General features: G+C 36.8%; 1 protein-coding gene across 1 annotated transcript in view; it reads left to right on the top strand.

Moving 5' to 3' along the window:
• The first annotated feature begins 2,200 nt into the window (after window positions 1–2,200).
• The window catches only part of LOC145249495 (A disintegrin and metalloproteinase with thrombospondin motifs 6-like), a 733,443-nt gene continuing 719,273 nt past the window's right edge, over window positions 2,201–16,370 (top strand). Inside the window, exon 1 of the mRNA XM_080111103.1 lies at window positions 2,201–2,827. Within this exon, the coding sequence (XP_079967229.1) occupies window positions 2,731–2,827 (97 nt within the window). The 5' untranslated portion in view covers window positions 2,201–2,730. The remainder of the gene's footprint in view (window positions 2,828–16,370) is intronic.

A 16,370-nucleotide genomic window follows, 5' to 3' on the forward strand; every position in this document is an offset into this window, starting at 1 on the left:
CGAATCTTTGTTGATTTTCGGGGCCCAGGATAAAAATCCCTAAAAATTATTAATTCATTTCGTATGAATCAGATGATTGTATTGTTGGTATCATTTAGCTGTCCCCCAAAGTGCTCAATTCATTTACGAAGAGCTTTGGATTATCGCTAATGGTTCCTGGGTATCTCATGTACCGCAATATATAGAAGAAAAATTTCATAACTTAACGAATTACTGATGCGTTTATCAGTTTAATGTTTTTTGCTTTGGGATCAAAGTGTAGCCCCTGTTCTTATACTACACTTTATGTTTTCTGTTCTCGGTTAGTGATATAGAGACCTTTCTGAGACAATTCGAATTGTTGTCCAAATCCAGAGTGTCATTTTTGGGAATCAGATTTTTCTCTACATTTAAATAAAACCCGATCTTATGTCTAACTCTGCCCTCGTGGGGAGGCGAATTAATAACAATCTCACTCCCAACGAAGTCTTCTACTCGTATAAGAACCAGATCCTAAAATGTCCTAAAATGGAGCATTGCCATATTTAAGGAGCAGCCGCTCGAAGCGTCCTATTTTACCTTGACAGAGTTCAAAATCGGCTTCGAAACCTAACAGTGAGATGCGTTTCGTCCTCCCTGCAACCTCTTTATCACAGAGGAGACGTTGCGAGCCTGGCTCTGTTTTATCGTTTTTTTTTTCATGGCAAGTGCTCGTCGGAGCTTCATTCTATGATCCCCACACATTCATTCTATGATTCACACACACACACACACACACACACACACAAAACACTCGACTAACTACAACCATTATTAACAATTTTCCACACTATCTGTGCTTTAAATCTAAACGCAAGTTCCATGAACAAAGCTTCTTTGCTAGAACTGCCCGGCTATGGAACTCTGTTCCGCTAGCCTGCTTTTCGGCTGACTACAACATGGTCGTCTTCGAGTTCAATGTAAAAAAATTCTTGTTAAGCCGTCCCCTTAAATAGTAAATTTCTACCCATTTTCAATAAAGGTACAAGCAGTAGTCCTTATCCTCGAGTGGCCATCGGGTCTTGATAATTGGTGACCCCCCCCCCGAAAAAAATACAAACATTTTAGCGTGGGGATCGATTTGTTTTGTTTTGCAATTTCGTACAAATGTCGAATTATGAGACAAAGCAAATCTTATTTATTTTTGATGTTTTTGTTGTTAGAAGTTCAGGCTAAGTAATAATCGCCTACTGTGGCCGTATATCCCTTGACTTCGTGGTTTTAGACATTATCTTCTTTATAAACCTTTACTATAGGCTATCAGCGTATCAACGTTAAACTTTTTATCCAAACTCCTACGTTAACGTTGGCGGTGTATACCAATGTTTTCACCAAATTCGCCCCTCCCCCCACCTTCTCTATTTCGCTACTCCTCTTTTTCTAGGCTGTGAAAACTTGCGACAACTGAAGACGCGATCTTGGAAGAAAGAAAGAAGAAAGAAATAAACATTCGCTAGAACGGATATTTTAGTAGTGTTTTTTTTTTCTCCGGTGTTGCTCGACTGTAGGTCTAAATAAAGTATAAATAAAATATGATAAAATATAGTCAATTTTACATTTTAAAAAATTACTGTGATTAAAAAAATCGATGCTTATACAGAACACGGACCGTGCTGAAATAATAGCGTTATTATTTACAAACTCTCTCTTAACATTTTGAGAGGAGGTGCAGGTGCGGTGTGCGCGTTGTACCTTTTATGTACTTTCACCTAACAATTTAATAAATAAAAGATACCGTAAAACTTGCATTTAACTTAAAAACCCTGTGCTTATGCAGTATACAACAATGTTTTCTACTTTTTACATAGGATTTTCAAGTTCGCCATACTTAAAATAAATAAAAAACAAACAACCAAACAAACAAAAACATTCCGAGTAGATAATATTACAAAGCGACGCAGCCGCAGCGTTAATATAATTAAGACTTAAAACAAAAAATAAAAGTACAATAAAGAAGTTGATTATTAATGATAATAATGTGGAGTTAGCTATTGATTTGGATTTTAGCTATATTTACTCTGCGTTTAAAACAAGTTCCCGTAAAAGAGAGATAGATAGATAGATAGAGAGAGTGAGAGAGAGAGAGAGAGAGAGAGAGAGAGGAAACCAGACTTCGAAACGTAACGACAAAATCTTTTACACAGACACACGCACGCACACACACACACACACACACACACACACACAAGTGCGCGCGCGAACTGCCAACCACTCATGTACCTTAGCGAAGTTAACAACACTATTTCTGTTCACGTCGGGCACATGTACATTTGCTGCCATGCGCGTCCTCTCCTAGTTGAAACTAACGCGTTTTGTTTTCTTTTACGTGCACGGCTACAATATTAACGGTGCATTAGATTATGTTTCAGCTAGTCAAGGAGCGGGCACATGCTTTTTTTTGTTCCTATTTCGTCAAACTCACCCAACGAGGAAAGGGCATATATTACAAAAAGCCGGCACTAGCGTAAGAATGCATGTACTTCGACAGAAGAGAAACGGGTTTCAATACTAACCAAAATCCGGCGAACCTTTTCATCACAAAAAGTCCTTAATGGATTTATCATTCTGAGTTAAGACGAAAAAAAAAAATTTTTTTTTTTTTGAGGACCGTAATTTAATTTGTTTTATTTATTTATTATTTTTTTTTTAATTCGCGTGGAACTTAAGGAGAAGAAGTTTCTACTGTTACCATTAAAAATACTGACTATCGGAATGATGTTACCCCGTGCAAGGATGGTACCATTTTGGATAGCTGTCGCCTCGATTCTTTCATTAACTTTGGGTATATACCTTCCAAATAAGCGACAAGGTAAGTTATTGCAAATGACCACAGTATGCATACCTACTGCCCCCCCCTTTTTGTTGTTATTTTACGTACATCTCTCTCTTTCTTTCTCTCTCTCTCTTTCGTACATCTTGTTCCGAGTTATATTAATTTCTTTATTTTACTATCGTTTTTCTTTCCCGGCGTTGTCCGGATGAAACCTTAGAAGAAATGTAATTTAAAATATAGTCATGTTTACAATTAAAAAAAGAAAAAAAACTTGGTACTTATGCAATATAAGGGCTGCGTTATGGTCTGCATATTTTGGCCAGGTTACGTAAACTGCCGGAAGGTGCCGAAACGCTCAGCCAATGAAATCCCAGCAGCCGACAATCGGCAATTTGTTTATTGATATTTTTACTCTGTATTTTTGTTTATTAAATTGTCAGATGAAAGTACACATAACGGAAACCTTCTATCTTCGTATTAAAAAAAGAACCTTCTAAATAATAATGGTCCGTATACTGCACAAGTACTATTTTTCCAATGGAATTATGTTTTGTTTTTGTGTTTTTTTTGTTAATAATATTTTCTTAATTTTTAACTGTTTTCTAGCGGTTTCATCGTTTTCGGTTAAAAAAAAAAAAAAAAAAAAAGAAAAGAAAAAAAGTTCGATATATTTCGGCCATTTTCGTAACCTGCCTGGATATGACAATAACATATATATAATTATTTTAACCGAATTTTTCCTATTTACCTGCCTCCCCACGAGGGCAGATTTAGACACAAGGTCGGTTTTTAATGTAAGGAAAATCCAGCTCACCCAAAAAGGGGCATTCTAGATAGGAACAAAAATAAAAATTGTCTCTGTCATTAAGGATTTCTTCTCCGCTAAGTACAGAAAAGGTGAAGTCTAGTATCAGAACAGATACTACACTTTGCACATAGCTAAAAAAGTTTTAAAAAATTATCTCAGGGCCTATGCAACGTATTGTACCGCGCTATTTTTAAAATATGTTAAAGTAAATTCGAGTTTTACGATGTTTATTTTATTAAATTGTTAGGTGAAAGTACAGAATAGTTACAAAACGCTTTTCCCCAGTGTTAAGAATGGCTTTCTAAATAATGTTATTTTTTCAGCACGGTGCAATAAGTGCATACTGCATAAGTATTGTTGTTTCTAACCCAAGTTCGGAAAAAATCGGTTTATGTTCAAATTCTGTAGAATCAGATGCCAATAACTATTCGATTATACATAAAACATAATTCTGTATTACCGGTTACGTATAGACGAGAAACACACATGCACAATATTTTCTCTAACAGTTTTGAATACAATCGGAGTTGCGTTAACATTGTGTACCTATTGGTGTTCCTACTTCTTCCTCTCCGAGGGCAAAGTCAGAATCAAGGGCTGTTTTTAATATAGGGACCCCCCACAAAAATGGAACTCTGAATAGGAAGAACAAAAACAAATTGTCTTAGTCATGAATGATTTCTCCTCCACTGACTGGGGACAGAAAAGCTAAGTGTAGCATCAGAACAGATACTACACTGGGTATTTATTTGTTTCCCCACTGAGCAAATTAGGCACAAGGCCGTTTTTTAATGTGGGAAAGGGAAAGGGGAACCAGTTCCCACGAGAGGAGGGAAGGAGGAGCTAATAGTGATGCCTCTTGGTACATAGGGTTGTCCCTACATGGGCCAGAAACTGATTGCCACAAGGGCAATGGTCTTTAGTGCAGCATCTGCCGGAACAGATACTACACTGTGATCTTGTCCCGAAGGCCAGATACCTATTGGCGGTAACAACCTGTGGAGATGAGGGGTCAACTTCATAAAAAAAAATATAATAAAACGTGTTTTCCTTTTCCAAACTTATCTCTGCTATTATAGAAAAGAAACTTTGTGTGTCTGTGTGTGTGCTAATTTCCTATGAACTCTAAAACGGGTGGACCGAGGTTTATCAAAATTCATACGAAGGTACTTGCTGTGCCTGGCAGTGTTCTTAGATAGGTTTTCTATCGGAATATCCTCGATAATTATCGATAATCAAAACAATCCGATGAAAAAAGGAACAGGCGATTTTGACCAAAGTTAACACCTTACACAGCCTAACACCACAAGTACACGAAAAGTTTTATTACCACACAAGCAGAAAGGATCGGCATATAAAATCAACAGTAGGTTCTTTGATATGACAGATGCATGATTGAAATGAATGTTGTGTTTAGAGCACAATTACACCATAATACTTGACTTTCATTTTAAACTTAAATTCAAGCCATTATCACCCACAAGCAGTAATACCAGGCAGTAGGTTCTTTGATATGACAGGGGCACGTTCGAAATGAATGTTCTGTTTAGAGCACAATTGAATCATGATACTTGACTTTTGCATTTAAACTTTAATTCAAGGCATTATATATGAAAAATAATTTTATAAAATCAACAGTAGGTTCTCTACAGTGCAATTTGAACTACCATGAGAATCACCTCCCTCCGCCCCTATAATTTTAACCGGTATTCTGCAGTTGGTATTTTTTACGACTTAGCGTAGTATAAACACCTCCACCCCCTATTAAGAACGGCTTTCGGAATAAACACCCTCAACCTCGAAAACCATACTACATACTAAAACATAAAAATTATAGGGAAAGGTGATTCTCGTTCAGGCCCGCCCTACAATGTATTGTGAATGAAGTCACGGTGGGGAGGAATGTGAAACTTTCTTCTGGTGCACTGCTGCACTGCTGCACTGCGATTGGTCCCTAACTAGTGCAGGTAATCAATCGATTTGATTGAAAAATGGTCGATTTCACCGATTTCGATGACAATAAAAATATGAGAGTAGGAAACATTCTATAACCATTATTCAATCCCGGCCAATATCGGGTCTCCCTGCTAATTTATCATAATTTGATAATCGATTCCGCTAGGAGCACTCTTTCTTGTTTTGACAGAGTGCAAAACTGGCTTTTCAATCTAGTGATCTATCCCCTTCCTTACAGCGTCTTTCACACAGAAGAGATCTCGCTAGCCTCTCTCTACTGCATCGTTATGTTCATGGCAGATGTTCAACGGAGCACCAATCCCTGAACCTATCTTACATAACATTCACAGCAAGTACTCGCCCAACGATAACCAGGTTAAAGAAGCTTTTTCACTCTCTCTGTACTAAAAAAAAAAAAAAAAAAAAAAAAAAACAGAACGGAACTTTCATAAACCAAGCTTTATCCCATCGGAGAAACAAAATATTAAGCTGCTTCCCAACTTATTACAACTAGCTCGTCTTCAAGTCTAATGTAAATAAATACTTGCTGAGTCGCCATCTTGTATAATCAGACCCTATTAAGTAATCTTGGCACTTCTGCAGTTTAACATTCACAAGCAAATTTAGAAAAAGCATTAACATGTTGAAGGGGAGGCTGTAACCTTTACGTTGTGCGTACAATACTCTCCTTAAATGAAAACAATTTACTTGTGGGTGTTAAACTGCAGTAGTACCATGATCTTCTGTCGATTCCATCTCCTAATTCCAACCCACGTGAGGTAGATCATCGATCTCTTTAATCGTTATCCATGAGTGACCCACTCCCTGGTTTTGGCAAGTTATGACTAAGGATATGACAACAGAATATTCTTTTCATTGTTTTGACTCTCGAGTATATATCCGACACAGTTAATCAACCGAGAACCACATCAATCTATATAAAATCATATATGATATAAACGGATACACACCCGAGAGCCAAAACAATGAAAAGAATATGCGGTTGTCCTAGCCCTAGTGATGACCAATTAGTCTATATATCTATAAAAGTGAAAGTGTCTGTCTGTGCACATTTTCCTACACAATATCTCTGTCAATTTTCAGTCTACAGACTCGAAATTTGATATACAGGGTACTGAGATTTGGGAAAATCTTTGTAATCAGTTTTCGGCCAGAAATTTGGCTATTAAGGGGTCAAAGTTCAACAAGTTAACCTTTGAGAACTCTACGAAACTCCTCCGCTAATTCTGGGTCTAAACACTTGAAATTTTAGATATAGGTTTCTTGGACATGGATCTAACTTAATAACTTGATTTGAGCCCAAAATAATAAATGTTAAGGGGTCATAATAGGGGGCAAAGTTAAAAAAAATTGGTCTCTGCAGTCTCTACCAAATTACTCAGACAATTTCTGGTCTAAACATTTGAAATTTTGCATGAAGGGTATTCTGAGATAAAAGCAAGCTTTTTAATCGGTTTTGGTCGAAAATTTCAGCTACAAATATATAAATCTATGTATGTATGTTTGCATGTCTAAAAATATCGATAGAGGCGACAGACTTTCACAATCAGTAACGTTTTGAAGCTTGACCCTTCAGACGACAAATATCGAAAAATTGGCTAAAAACATGAACTTCTTCACCCTCAACTGGGCACTTTTCTACAGGGAGGGGTCGCTTTTTTCGCCGATATTTTCGAAAGTCATCCTCTTTTTCGATTGTCTAGCCTTAATTTAAACATACGTCACTTCCGGTTTGGCGGTCGTCGTAACAGCAAAGACGTCACGTTTTTTCACGCTCTTTTCCTCCTTCGCGGTACAGGTTCGAGCCTGCCTTCCTACCTCATTTTTTTTTTTTTTTTTGCTCAACACACACCTCCAAACACCAGGGAAACGCCGGACACCCATGCTAGTAACTAAAAAAACTAATACCAAGGAATAATAAAAAAAAAAGAAAAAAAAGTAAAAAGTGCGGCCAGGAATTGAACTCGTGCATCTAAAACAGTGCAAGCCTGGTTTTTTTTTTTTTTCGTTTATTTATTTTATTTCAAGAATATTATATTCTGATAATAGTCGTGCAAAGATAACTCTGTCAAAGCGATTCCCCAACTTAGTGTATGACTTGTTTAGGCAAACGTGTAGCGTAGCTTAGCTAACAACCGAGAAATCGAAAATGATCCTACAATTAACTTTTACCAAACAATAGAAAATTTAATTATTTATCGACTTGCATAGTTTTAAACTTCGTAAACTGTAAGTATTTATTTATTTCAAAATCTGTTACGTTATTTCATTTAACTGAATTCAATTTTTAAAACTGCTTTCGATTCTTTTCGAGGAAGTTGTCGCTAACTTCAAAGAATTTACAAAATAGATTTACGGTACGACTAACCCTAAGTCAGTGGTCGTTTCCCGCGAGATAAAGGCAACTTTTGTTACGTATGCATTTATTGTACCGTGCTAAAATAATAACGTTATTGTTTAGAAAGCCATTCTTAATATGGGGAGGGTGTTTTGTAACTATTCTGTACTTTCACCTAACAATTAAAAAAAAAATAGTGTAAAACTTGAAATTAACTTGAAAATATTTTGAAAAAATAGCGCGGTACAATAAGTGGATAAGCACCCAATTATTTTATCTTTAAATAAATTCTTGGTATTTATGCACTTGTGTTACCGTGCTGAAATAAAAGATTTAGAAAGCTATTTTTAACATAGGGGAGGGTGTTTTATAATTATTCTCTACTTTTACCTTACGGTCAATGTGGCCTGGTCGTCACACTGAAGACTTGCCTGCAAAGAGTTGCTTTTTGAAGTGATTACCCCCAATCTCCCTATGTTAAGAACGGCTTTCGGAATAAACACCCTTTGCAGGTAAATCTTAGGTGGGACAACTAGGCAACACTTACCCAACTTACAATTTAATAAAAAATATATTGTAAAACTTGAATTTAGATTAAAAATAGAGTTGTAAAAAAAAATAAATAAATAAAGCACGCTAACATAAGTGCATAAGCACCAAATTTCTTTTTAAAGATATTAACAGTATTTTTTTTTTAATTACTAATAAACTTTTCTAGCGATTTTAAGGTATTTTTCTCCTGCTAAGAAATTAAAGATGCCGTCCCCCCTTCCATATGTTAAGAATGGCTTTCTAAATAGAACACCACTCTTAACTTGGGAGAAAGGGGAGGTTCTACACTAACGTAGCGTGTTAGAAATCATTTTTGTTTCCTCTGTTTGAGGAATTTCGCGCTTTTATTGAAACTTGTCATCTTTTGAGAGCTGATTGGATAACCACTTCGGCATCTTCTGAATTCTTATATAACCAGTAGGAAGATGCTGATGTGAAGTTGCTGGAGGTTGGGTTGTAAACTGGATATATTGTTTGCATCTGAAATCCATTTCAGACTAACTTTAATTGGGTATATTTCTACCAGTATTTTGTTTTATTTTCAAGTTTTGAGCAATAATCGAGACTGCAGTGATAGCAGGCGACACCCCCGCCATATTGTTGTCATTTTTACTTAGCAACAATTCTCCTTGTTATTCGCATTAAATAAACGCTTTAAAATAAGTTAAAACATAAAAACATCCCCAGGTAGGTAGAAGAGTGACTAATCAGTCCTTTGGTAAAATTTTTTTTTGTATATTTGTTTCTTGGCCACTTTTCGTTTTTTTTTTGTTTTTTGTTTTCTCTAAACTCAAGTTATAATTAAAAAAAAAAGAAGTCCTTTAAATCCGCTACAAACCCTAAGTCCGTGTGGTAATAGGGAAACAATTCGAAGAAGATCATAATATAAAAATGCAAATTAACTACCATGGATTTTATAAGATTTGCTCTTACCCCCCCCCCCCCCATAAAAAAAACAACAACGTAAAAACCGGTTACGGAGATAGGAGTGATTCTATACAAAAACCTCGGTACATGCACTCTTATTACCGTGCTGAAAAAAATAACGTTATTTAGAAAGCCATTCTTAACATGGGGAGGGTGTCTTCAAACTATTCTCTACTTTCATTTAACAATTTAATATGAAAGATATCGTAAAACTTGAATTCAACTTGAAAATACTATTTAAAATATATATATATATATATATAGCGCGGTAATAAAATTGCATAAGCACCAAAATAACCTACCTTCCTTTTTCACCGTAGTAAGGTTATATATGAAGTTTAGTTCACGGGGGTGGCGGAGTAGTTTATCTGAATGTACACCTTTTCAAAAAAACAAAAAATAAAAAAAATTTCAAATTAAAAGGAGGGGTACTAAAATATTGGAAAACTGACCAGCTTGTATTTACCCGATACGAATGTCAATAAATTAAACCCTTTTCCAAAGTAGGGAGCAATGCCTGAGAAAGTACACTTCTTAGTATTGAGCAAAACCGTAGTTTATCCCGATAAAGGGCAAGGTTTTAGTATCCTGTATTTCTAGCAAGCCAAAGCTGCCACATCTGCTACTATTCTTTCCCGATAGGATATAATCCCCCACCCCCAAGTCATCCTCTCCAAAAAAAAGTCACCAATCTAATAGGTCCTGCACTGTCAACCAAGCTCCACACCCGGTCCCATCGCCGAAATGTTCCGTTTCGAGAACTTTAATAGAATCTGCTTCGAACATTTAATACAAGTGCCTCTCGACATAAATACCCCCAATTAACCCGACAAGCAACAAACTCCCATGCGCGTTCACTGTTGAGGTCACTCGATGCTAGAGAGCTTTCTACTCTGAAGGTTTTTTTCATCTGACTGCTAAACTTCCCAGACACCTCTTTGCTCAATTTTCTGCTTAGTGCCCCTATAGTTATGGTCTCTGATCCACAGTAGTCCCTTACGTGCCAGTCGCAGTTTGCTTGGTTTGGGGTGAATATGATTGATGCATCTCCCTCTCTCTCACACACACGGCGAGATGCGACACAAGGGTCGAAAGTGGGATTGAAGAGCTCAGATTTGCAAAAAGTGCCTGGCCATCCCCGTCAGAATTCCCAGGCAGAGGCGTTTTGAGTAATTAGGACTAAACTAAATGTTGCATCTCTGTGCCTGTTTTACAAGTATTTTAATGGAATGTGCTCTGAACTCGTTGCACTTGTACCCCTCTCGACGTACATATCTCCGACAAACCCGCTCAGCAACAACATCTCACCCCTTCACTGTTGCAGTTCCTAAGTGCCAGAAAGCTTTCTGCTCTAATACTTTATTCTCTCTAACTGCTAGTCTTTGAAATTCCCTTCCTGCTACCTGCAAAAGTTTAAATGTAACGTAAACCAACATCTTGTTAATCTTTCCTAGGATTGGTCCCAAATAGTAGCCTTTTACGTCCAAGTGGCGATATGCCTTGTTAGGGGGTGAATTTGGGGAAAAAAAAAAATTCTCAAAAACAGAAGGCAAATCCTGGAAAGGTTTGACCTCCTAGAATTGCACATGACTAACATCATACTGCAGTCAACATGGTAAAGGTAATTTCAAAAATTGTCTAGACTCTGTCGATTTTTTGTGCCGAGGAAAATATCCTAATAAATATGCTAAAAGTACGTAAAAATCAGTTTGGAGACTGGAGTTTCTTATATATATATATATATATATATATATATATATATATATATATATATATATATATATATATATATATATATATATATATATATATATCCTTCCTTTTTACAGTAGAAAGGCTGCTAATTCAGAAGTTTAGGGTTAGCAGAAGCGAACCTTAACTGATACGAAAACTAGATGCGCAAATCACGTCATCTTATAAGCGCACGAAAACCTGTGTATATACAACGTGCGTCTACAGTGTTTAATGTATTCAAAACGCGATTCACAGATACATTACAAGTGCTGATTTAAAGCCAAAAACCTTCGATTTTCTCATTCATTCGGGTCATATGGGTAGTACCACTGTAGTAGTTATAAACATTGCGATCTCTTTCCTCTGGCGGGTAGCAGCCCTAGTAAAGTTGGTGCTTGTCCAGAATTGCCCCTGTATTAAAAAAAAAATAATAAAGGAAAAATCTGTATTATGTGACAAAAAATATTGCACACCAAAAATCATGTAAATTGGTGAATTAGTTCTATTTTTAAATAAAAAAAAATCAAATTTTATGGCGAAACTACAAGAGATGATCTCGCGACACGATCTTGAAAACGGTGAAGGAAGAAGGGAGATTACTCCAAATAATTAAAATTTACGATATTTTAAAATTCCATTCTTAACATGGAGAGAGGACATTGCAAAAGCTCAAATTTTGTTAAAAATGATTTTGTTTATAAAAATGAAACTTACTTGACCAATTCGTGTAATTTTAGATGCACGTTATTTTTTTCATCACGGGATCGTATACTATACAGATTTAAAACATTCTCTTTAGTGTAAGGAGAATTCTGAACAAGGACCAAGTTATTTGGTCACCCGATGACCAATCAGACGAAAAGATGTAGTAATATCGACTGGACATTTGACAGACACCGCCCGGACACCTTTAATTGGTTCGCAGAGCAATCAGAGCTTCCATGAAAAATTCTCCTCTTCTGTTGACTAATTACTCTGAGCAAAACTATCCTCGCTTGAACATCTACTACTATAAAAAGGACTTTCAGCTGCCAATACTTATTAACATTAATTTTTTTAATTCACTGCCGTAATTTTTAGCAACCTACACCTAACTGTGTATGACATAAATTATAAAATGTTTATAGAAGGACCTTGTTTTTTTTTTTTTTTTTTTTTTTTTGTAGTAATCCTTTTTTCTTGTCTGCAGCATAATCTCGGCGGCACACCGGTTTCCGTTAGATCAACAAAATTAAGCATCGTTGAGCCTGATCAATACTAAAATGGGTGCCATTTGAACATACCAAGTGCTGTATTTGCTCTCCGCTTATCCTGACATTGTTTCCAGTCGTGCTAGCTTTCTTGTCACTGTAATCAAGCAGTGCTGACTCGAGAAGGGGGTGGTTAACGATTGTGCAATCTTTGCTTCACAGTTCAGCGCGTATCCACCATCATCATTCCAGGATTTTTAGAAGGCTCTTGTCGTTCCGATGGACGATCATTCATTCACCTTTTTTTCTTAACAATATTATACATTTGGACCTTATGCCAATAAGTAGAGATTATTTTAATTTCGATGAATTTTGACGAAGGTAACATTAAACACATCATAATAACCTGCCGGCAGATAGAAATAGACCCAGTGCAACTAGATTGTGGCGAGGGTGCAAAGATTGGCTTCCTGTACAAAACGCGCTAGAAAGTCAGATATCGAATAGGTACTTGTACAGTTAAATAAAGACATTAAACAAATGAAAATATTGAAAAAAAGTTATTGGACGTACCGTTATGGATTCAACTTCGAAAATAAAAACAAATTTTCACTTAATTTGATCAAGAATTTTTTTAATTTTTAGAGCGGAAAAACAATTTGTTATGATACCGAGCAAAAGGTAGCCATTTTTGATTTTTAAACTACGAGGACGGAAGAGAAACGATTGTCTAACATGGGGAGGGGGTGTCGCCGCTTTAGACGGAATTATCTCCCCGTGACGCCCCCTTCCTTCGCCGTGGTAAAAAAAACTCGAACATGGCTACCTTCAGCGCGACTTGAAAAAATATTTTTTATTAAAGAATTGTTCTTCAAAATCACTTGATTCGGCATTAAATAACCTGAAAGGGGTTGATATGCCGTAAAACAAAAACAACCAACCAACTATGTATTAGATCCATTGCTCTTTCCATTTCTCCCACAATCAGTTCTCTTTATCGCTCTAAGTATTTTCTAACACCTGAGGCTATTCTCTATCGCTACGAATTTATTATCAGACGATGTATGGAGTACTGTTATATTTTGCTAATGAATCTCTGTTCATTTGGAAGGTTCTTGATTGTGTTGAAACTTCTGTAAGTTGATTTGCCCCGCCTTCCCTCTCTACAACCTCTCTCTGATATATGGCTGTGCTGGCCTCAATCTGTTTACGAATACTATAATGGCATGTGTTTTTCAGAATTGTCTGATCAATTCCTGCTTTTCTTCTGCTCGTTTGACTCTATGCTTTAATGCTCTCCATCAATTCGTAATGATACCTCATTGTAAATACAGCTTCCTATTCCAGTAGCTTCTTTCCAGGAAATGCAACGTTGTGAAACTCTCCTCCTGCTCACTGTTTTCCTTCTACCTACAGTTTTGGCCTTTTCAAAACTAAGATCAATAAGCATCTCTTGTCTTTGCGATAATTATATTTCGTCCTACACGTTTACTGGTGTAAATACTATATTAATCTTGATCTTGACGGATAGGTGAAAATATAATTTTTAACTAAAGCGTGTCGGACGAATTAAGCTGCAGTTTCAAAGTGAAACATGACAGACCGAATTAAATCCGACTTGAAAAACAAGTTCAAAACTCGTAAAACACTACAACATAAACTTTAGGTAAATATTCCGGGTTGTTGCCACTGTGTAATTCTTTCCAACCGCAGGAAGATGTAACACAAAATCTGGAGGTATGGAAAACACGTTAGTTTCCCTTAAAGAAGGGGCAGTCTAGTCTCATAAAATTGCCTGAGCGGCCCAGTTAGCACACAGCGATCAAGGTGCCTCAATATAAATTAACTCCACCCAAAAGAGGGGGGAGGCAAAACACGAAAAAGTGGACCTTCTAGCACTACCCAGGACTCTGATCTACACCCGACAGATTGAAAAAATGTTAACAACACCCTTTCCAGAAGGTTAGAGAAAAGGCCACGTATGGATTTTGTTGAAAAGTGTTTCTGTGACAGGAACAGCATTCGAACTTGACACACCAAAGTTTTCAGTCCGTGTAGTTAGCCATTTAAACACAATCGCTCTCAGTCTGACAGATAAATGTGACCTTTTAAAGGAGTGGCATTCTAGCTTCATAAAATTGCCTGGCTAGTCTGGTCGGCATTTCTCGGTCGGGGTGCTTTAGACAGTAATAAATTAATTCCACCCGTAAGAGGGGGGTGGGTGGACAGAACCTAAAAAGTTGAAGCTTTTAGCACTACCCAGGAGTCCTATCTCAGCACTATAGATAAAAATCACCACTATTTACCCCTTTTTCAAGAGATAAGAGACAAGGTATGATGTGGGTTTGATGAAAGTTTCTATTAGAATGATTATGATTCGAAATTGGCGCACCAAGATTTTCTGCTCGTGTCGTTAACCACTTAGCCACCGTTACCTGCATCCCAGCCTGACAGATGAAAATAGTCATCGAAATGGCCTAATCTATCGTACTCGCGATTGGTTTGTATACCGACAAAGAACAACAAATGGATTACAGATCACAATCAACGTAAGTAATTCTAAATAGTTTCAACAATGTTTGTCTGCGCAGGTTTTAAGATATAAAGATTATGCCTATGCAATTTTCACACCTACGTGCTCAGAAAACTGTTAAACCTCACAAAGCGATATGTGATAAAGAGAAAGAGACTTTAGAAGTTAGTATTTCTAATGGTACTGGGTTAAACAGAACCAGTAGAGAAAAGATAACGAGATACAAAAGTCTTATGTATGACATGAAAAGAAAGTGGAAACTTAGGAAGATCTTCATCATTCTAGTAATTATAAAAGCAGCCGGTCCTATAAAAAAGAATATAAAAAAGAAAAACTACCTAATGAATATACCCGGTGAACCAAGCGCAAGAATGATACAACCAATTGCATTTAAAGGGACTGTTAGAATCTTTAAATAAAAATCTCTCGGTTGGAATGTATGAGATAGCGGGCGAATGTCTGGCATCCGGTAGGATCTTCCATCCTTTGCTAGAATCAAATGATAATAAGTTAAAAAAAAATGTCTTAGAAGACTTAAGCGTGACTGACGACTCCCCCTTCCTCGATAAAAAAAACACGAATGAAATTTAATGAACTTTAATCTCAGTACGTGTGCCAGCATGTATCATGGCCTATAGACGCAGCATCCTGTGAAATGAGGAGGGGGTAAGGGTTCAGTCGAACAGATGGTACATATTTGAAATCGGGCTTAACCCGGCACTGTTGTGTCTGTTATCTTATTTTGGCGCGCCGACCCGTAGCATCGCAAACCTGGGGAACTTAAAACATCTTTTTTTTTTCTGAGCGGCAAAATGCAACTAAGGAATCTATGTAAGTAGAAGTACAGAGAGATGCGCTCTTAATTGTTGCTTGGATGCTGTTAAGCGAAGTTGTGTAACGATTAATTAAAAAGGGGGTATTGTGCGATCAATTTCGATCCTGTCACCAACAACAATATATATATAAAAATAAATTAAAATTGGTTTAACCGCAATTTAGAGGCATTGCTTACGAACAAGATTCGAAGGCCAATCCCTCAACTCGGTCATCAAAGAGAAAATCTCCAGATTCAAATATGAATGATTTGTTTTTATAGAAATTTACAAATACTCGTAAGAGATAAGCAACCAGGGGATTTAAAAAGCCGTTCTTAACATGTGTTTACTGGCAACATTGTTTTCATTTGTATATTTCGAAACTTGATTCGTCTTTCTCCGTACATAGTCAAAACTGCTTACGTCACAACTGCAAACCTGAGAAAAATGCCGCATGTCGAATCTCGGACAAAAAAAATGCCGCATGTCGAATCTCGGACAAAAAAATGCCGCATGTCGAATCTCGGACAAAAAAATGCCGCATGTCGAATCTCGGACAAAAAAATGCCGCATGTCGAATCTCGGACAAAAAAATGCCGCATGTCGAATCTCGGACAAAAAAATGCCGCATGTCGAATCTAGGACAAAAAATGCCGCATGTCGAATCTCGGACAAAAAAATGCCGCATGTCGAATCTCGGACAAA

The sequence above is a fragment of the Euprymna scolopes genome, chromosome 28, assembly GCF_053919585.1.
Source record: "Euprymna scolopes isolate OS-2025 chromosome 28, ASM5391958v1, whole genome shotgun sequence".
Classification (NCBI taxonomy): Eukaryota; Metazoa; Mollusca; class Cephalopoda; order Sepiida; family Sepiolidae; genus Euprymna; species Euprymna scolopes.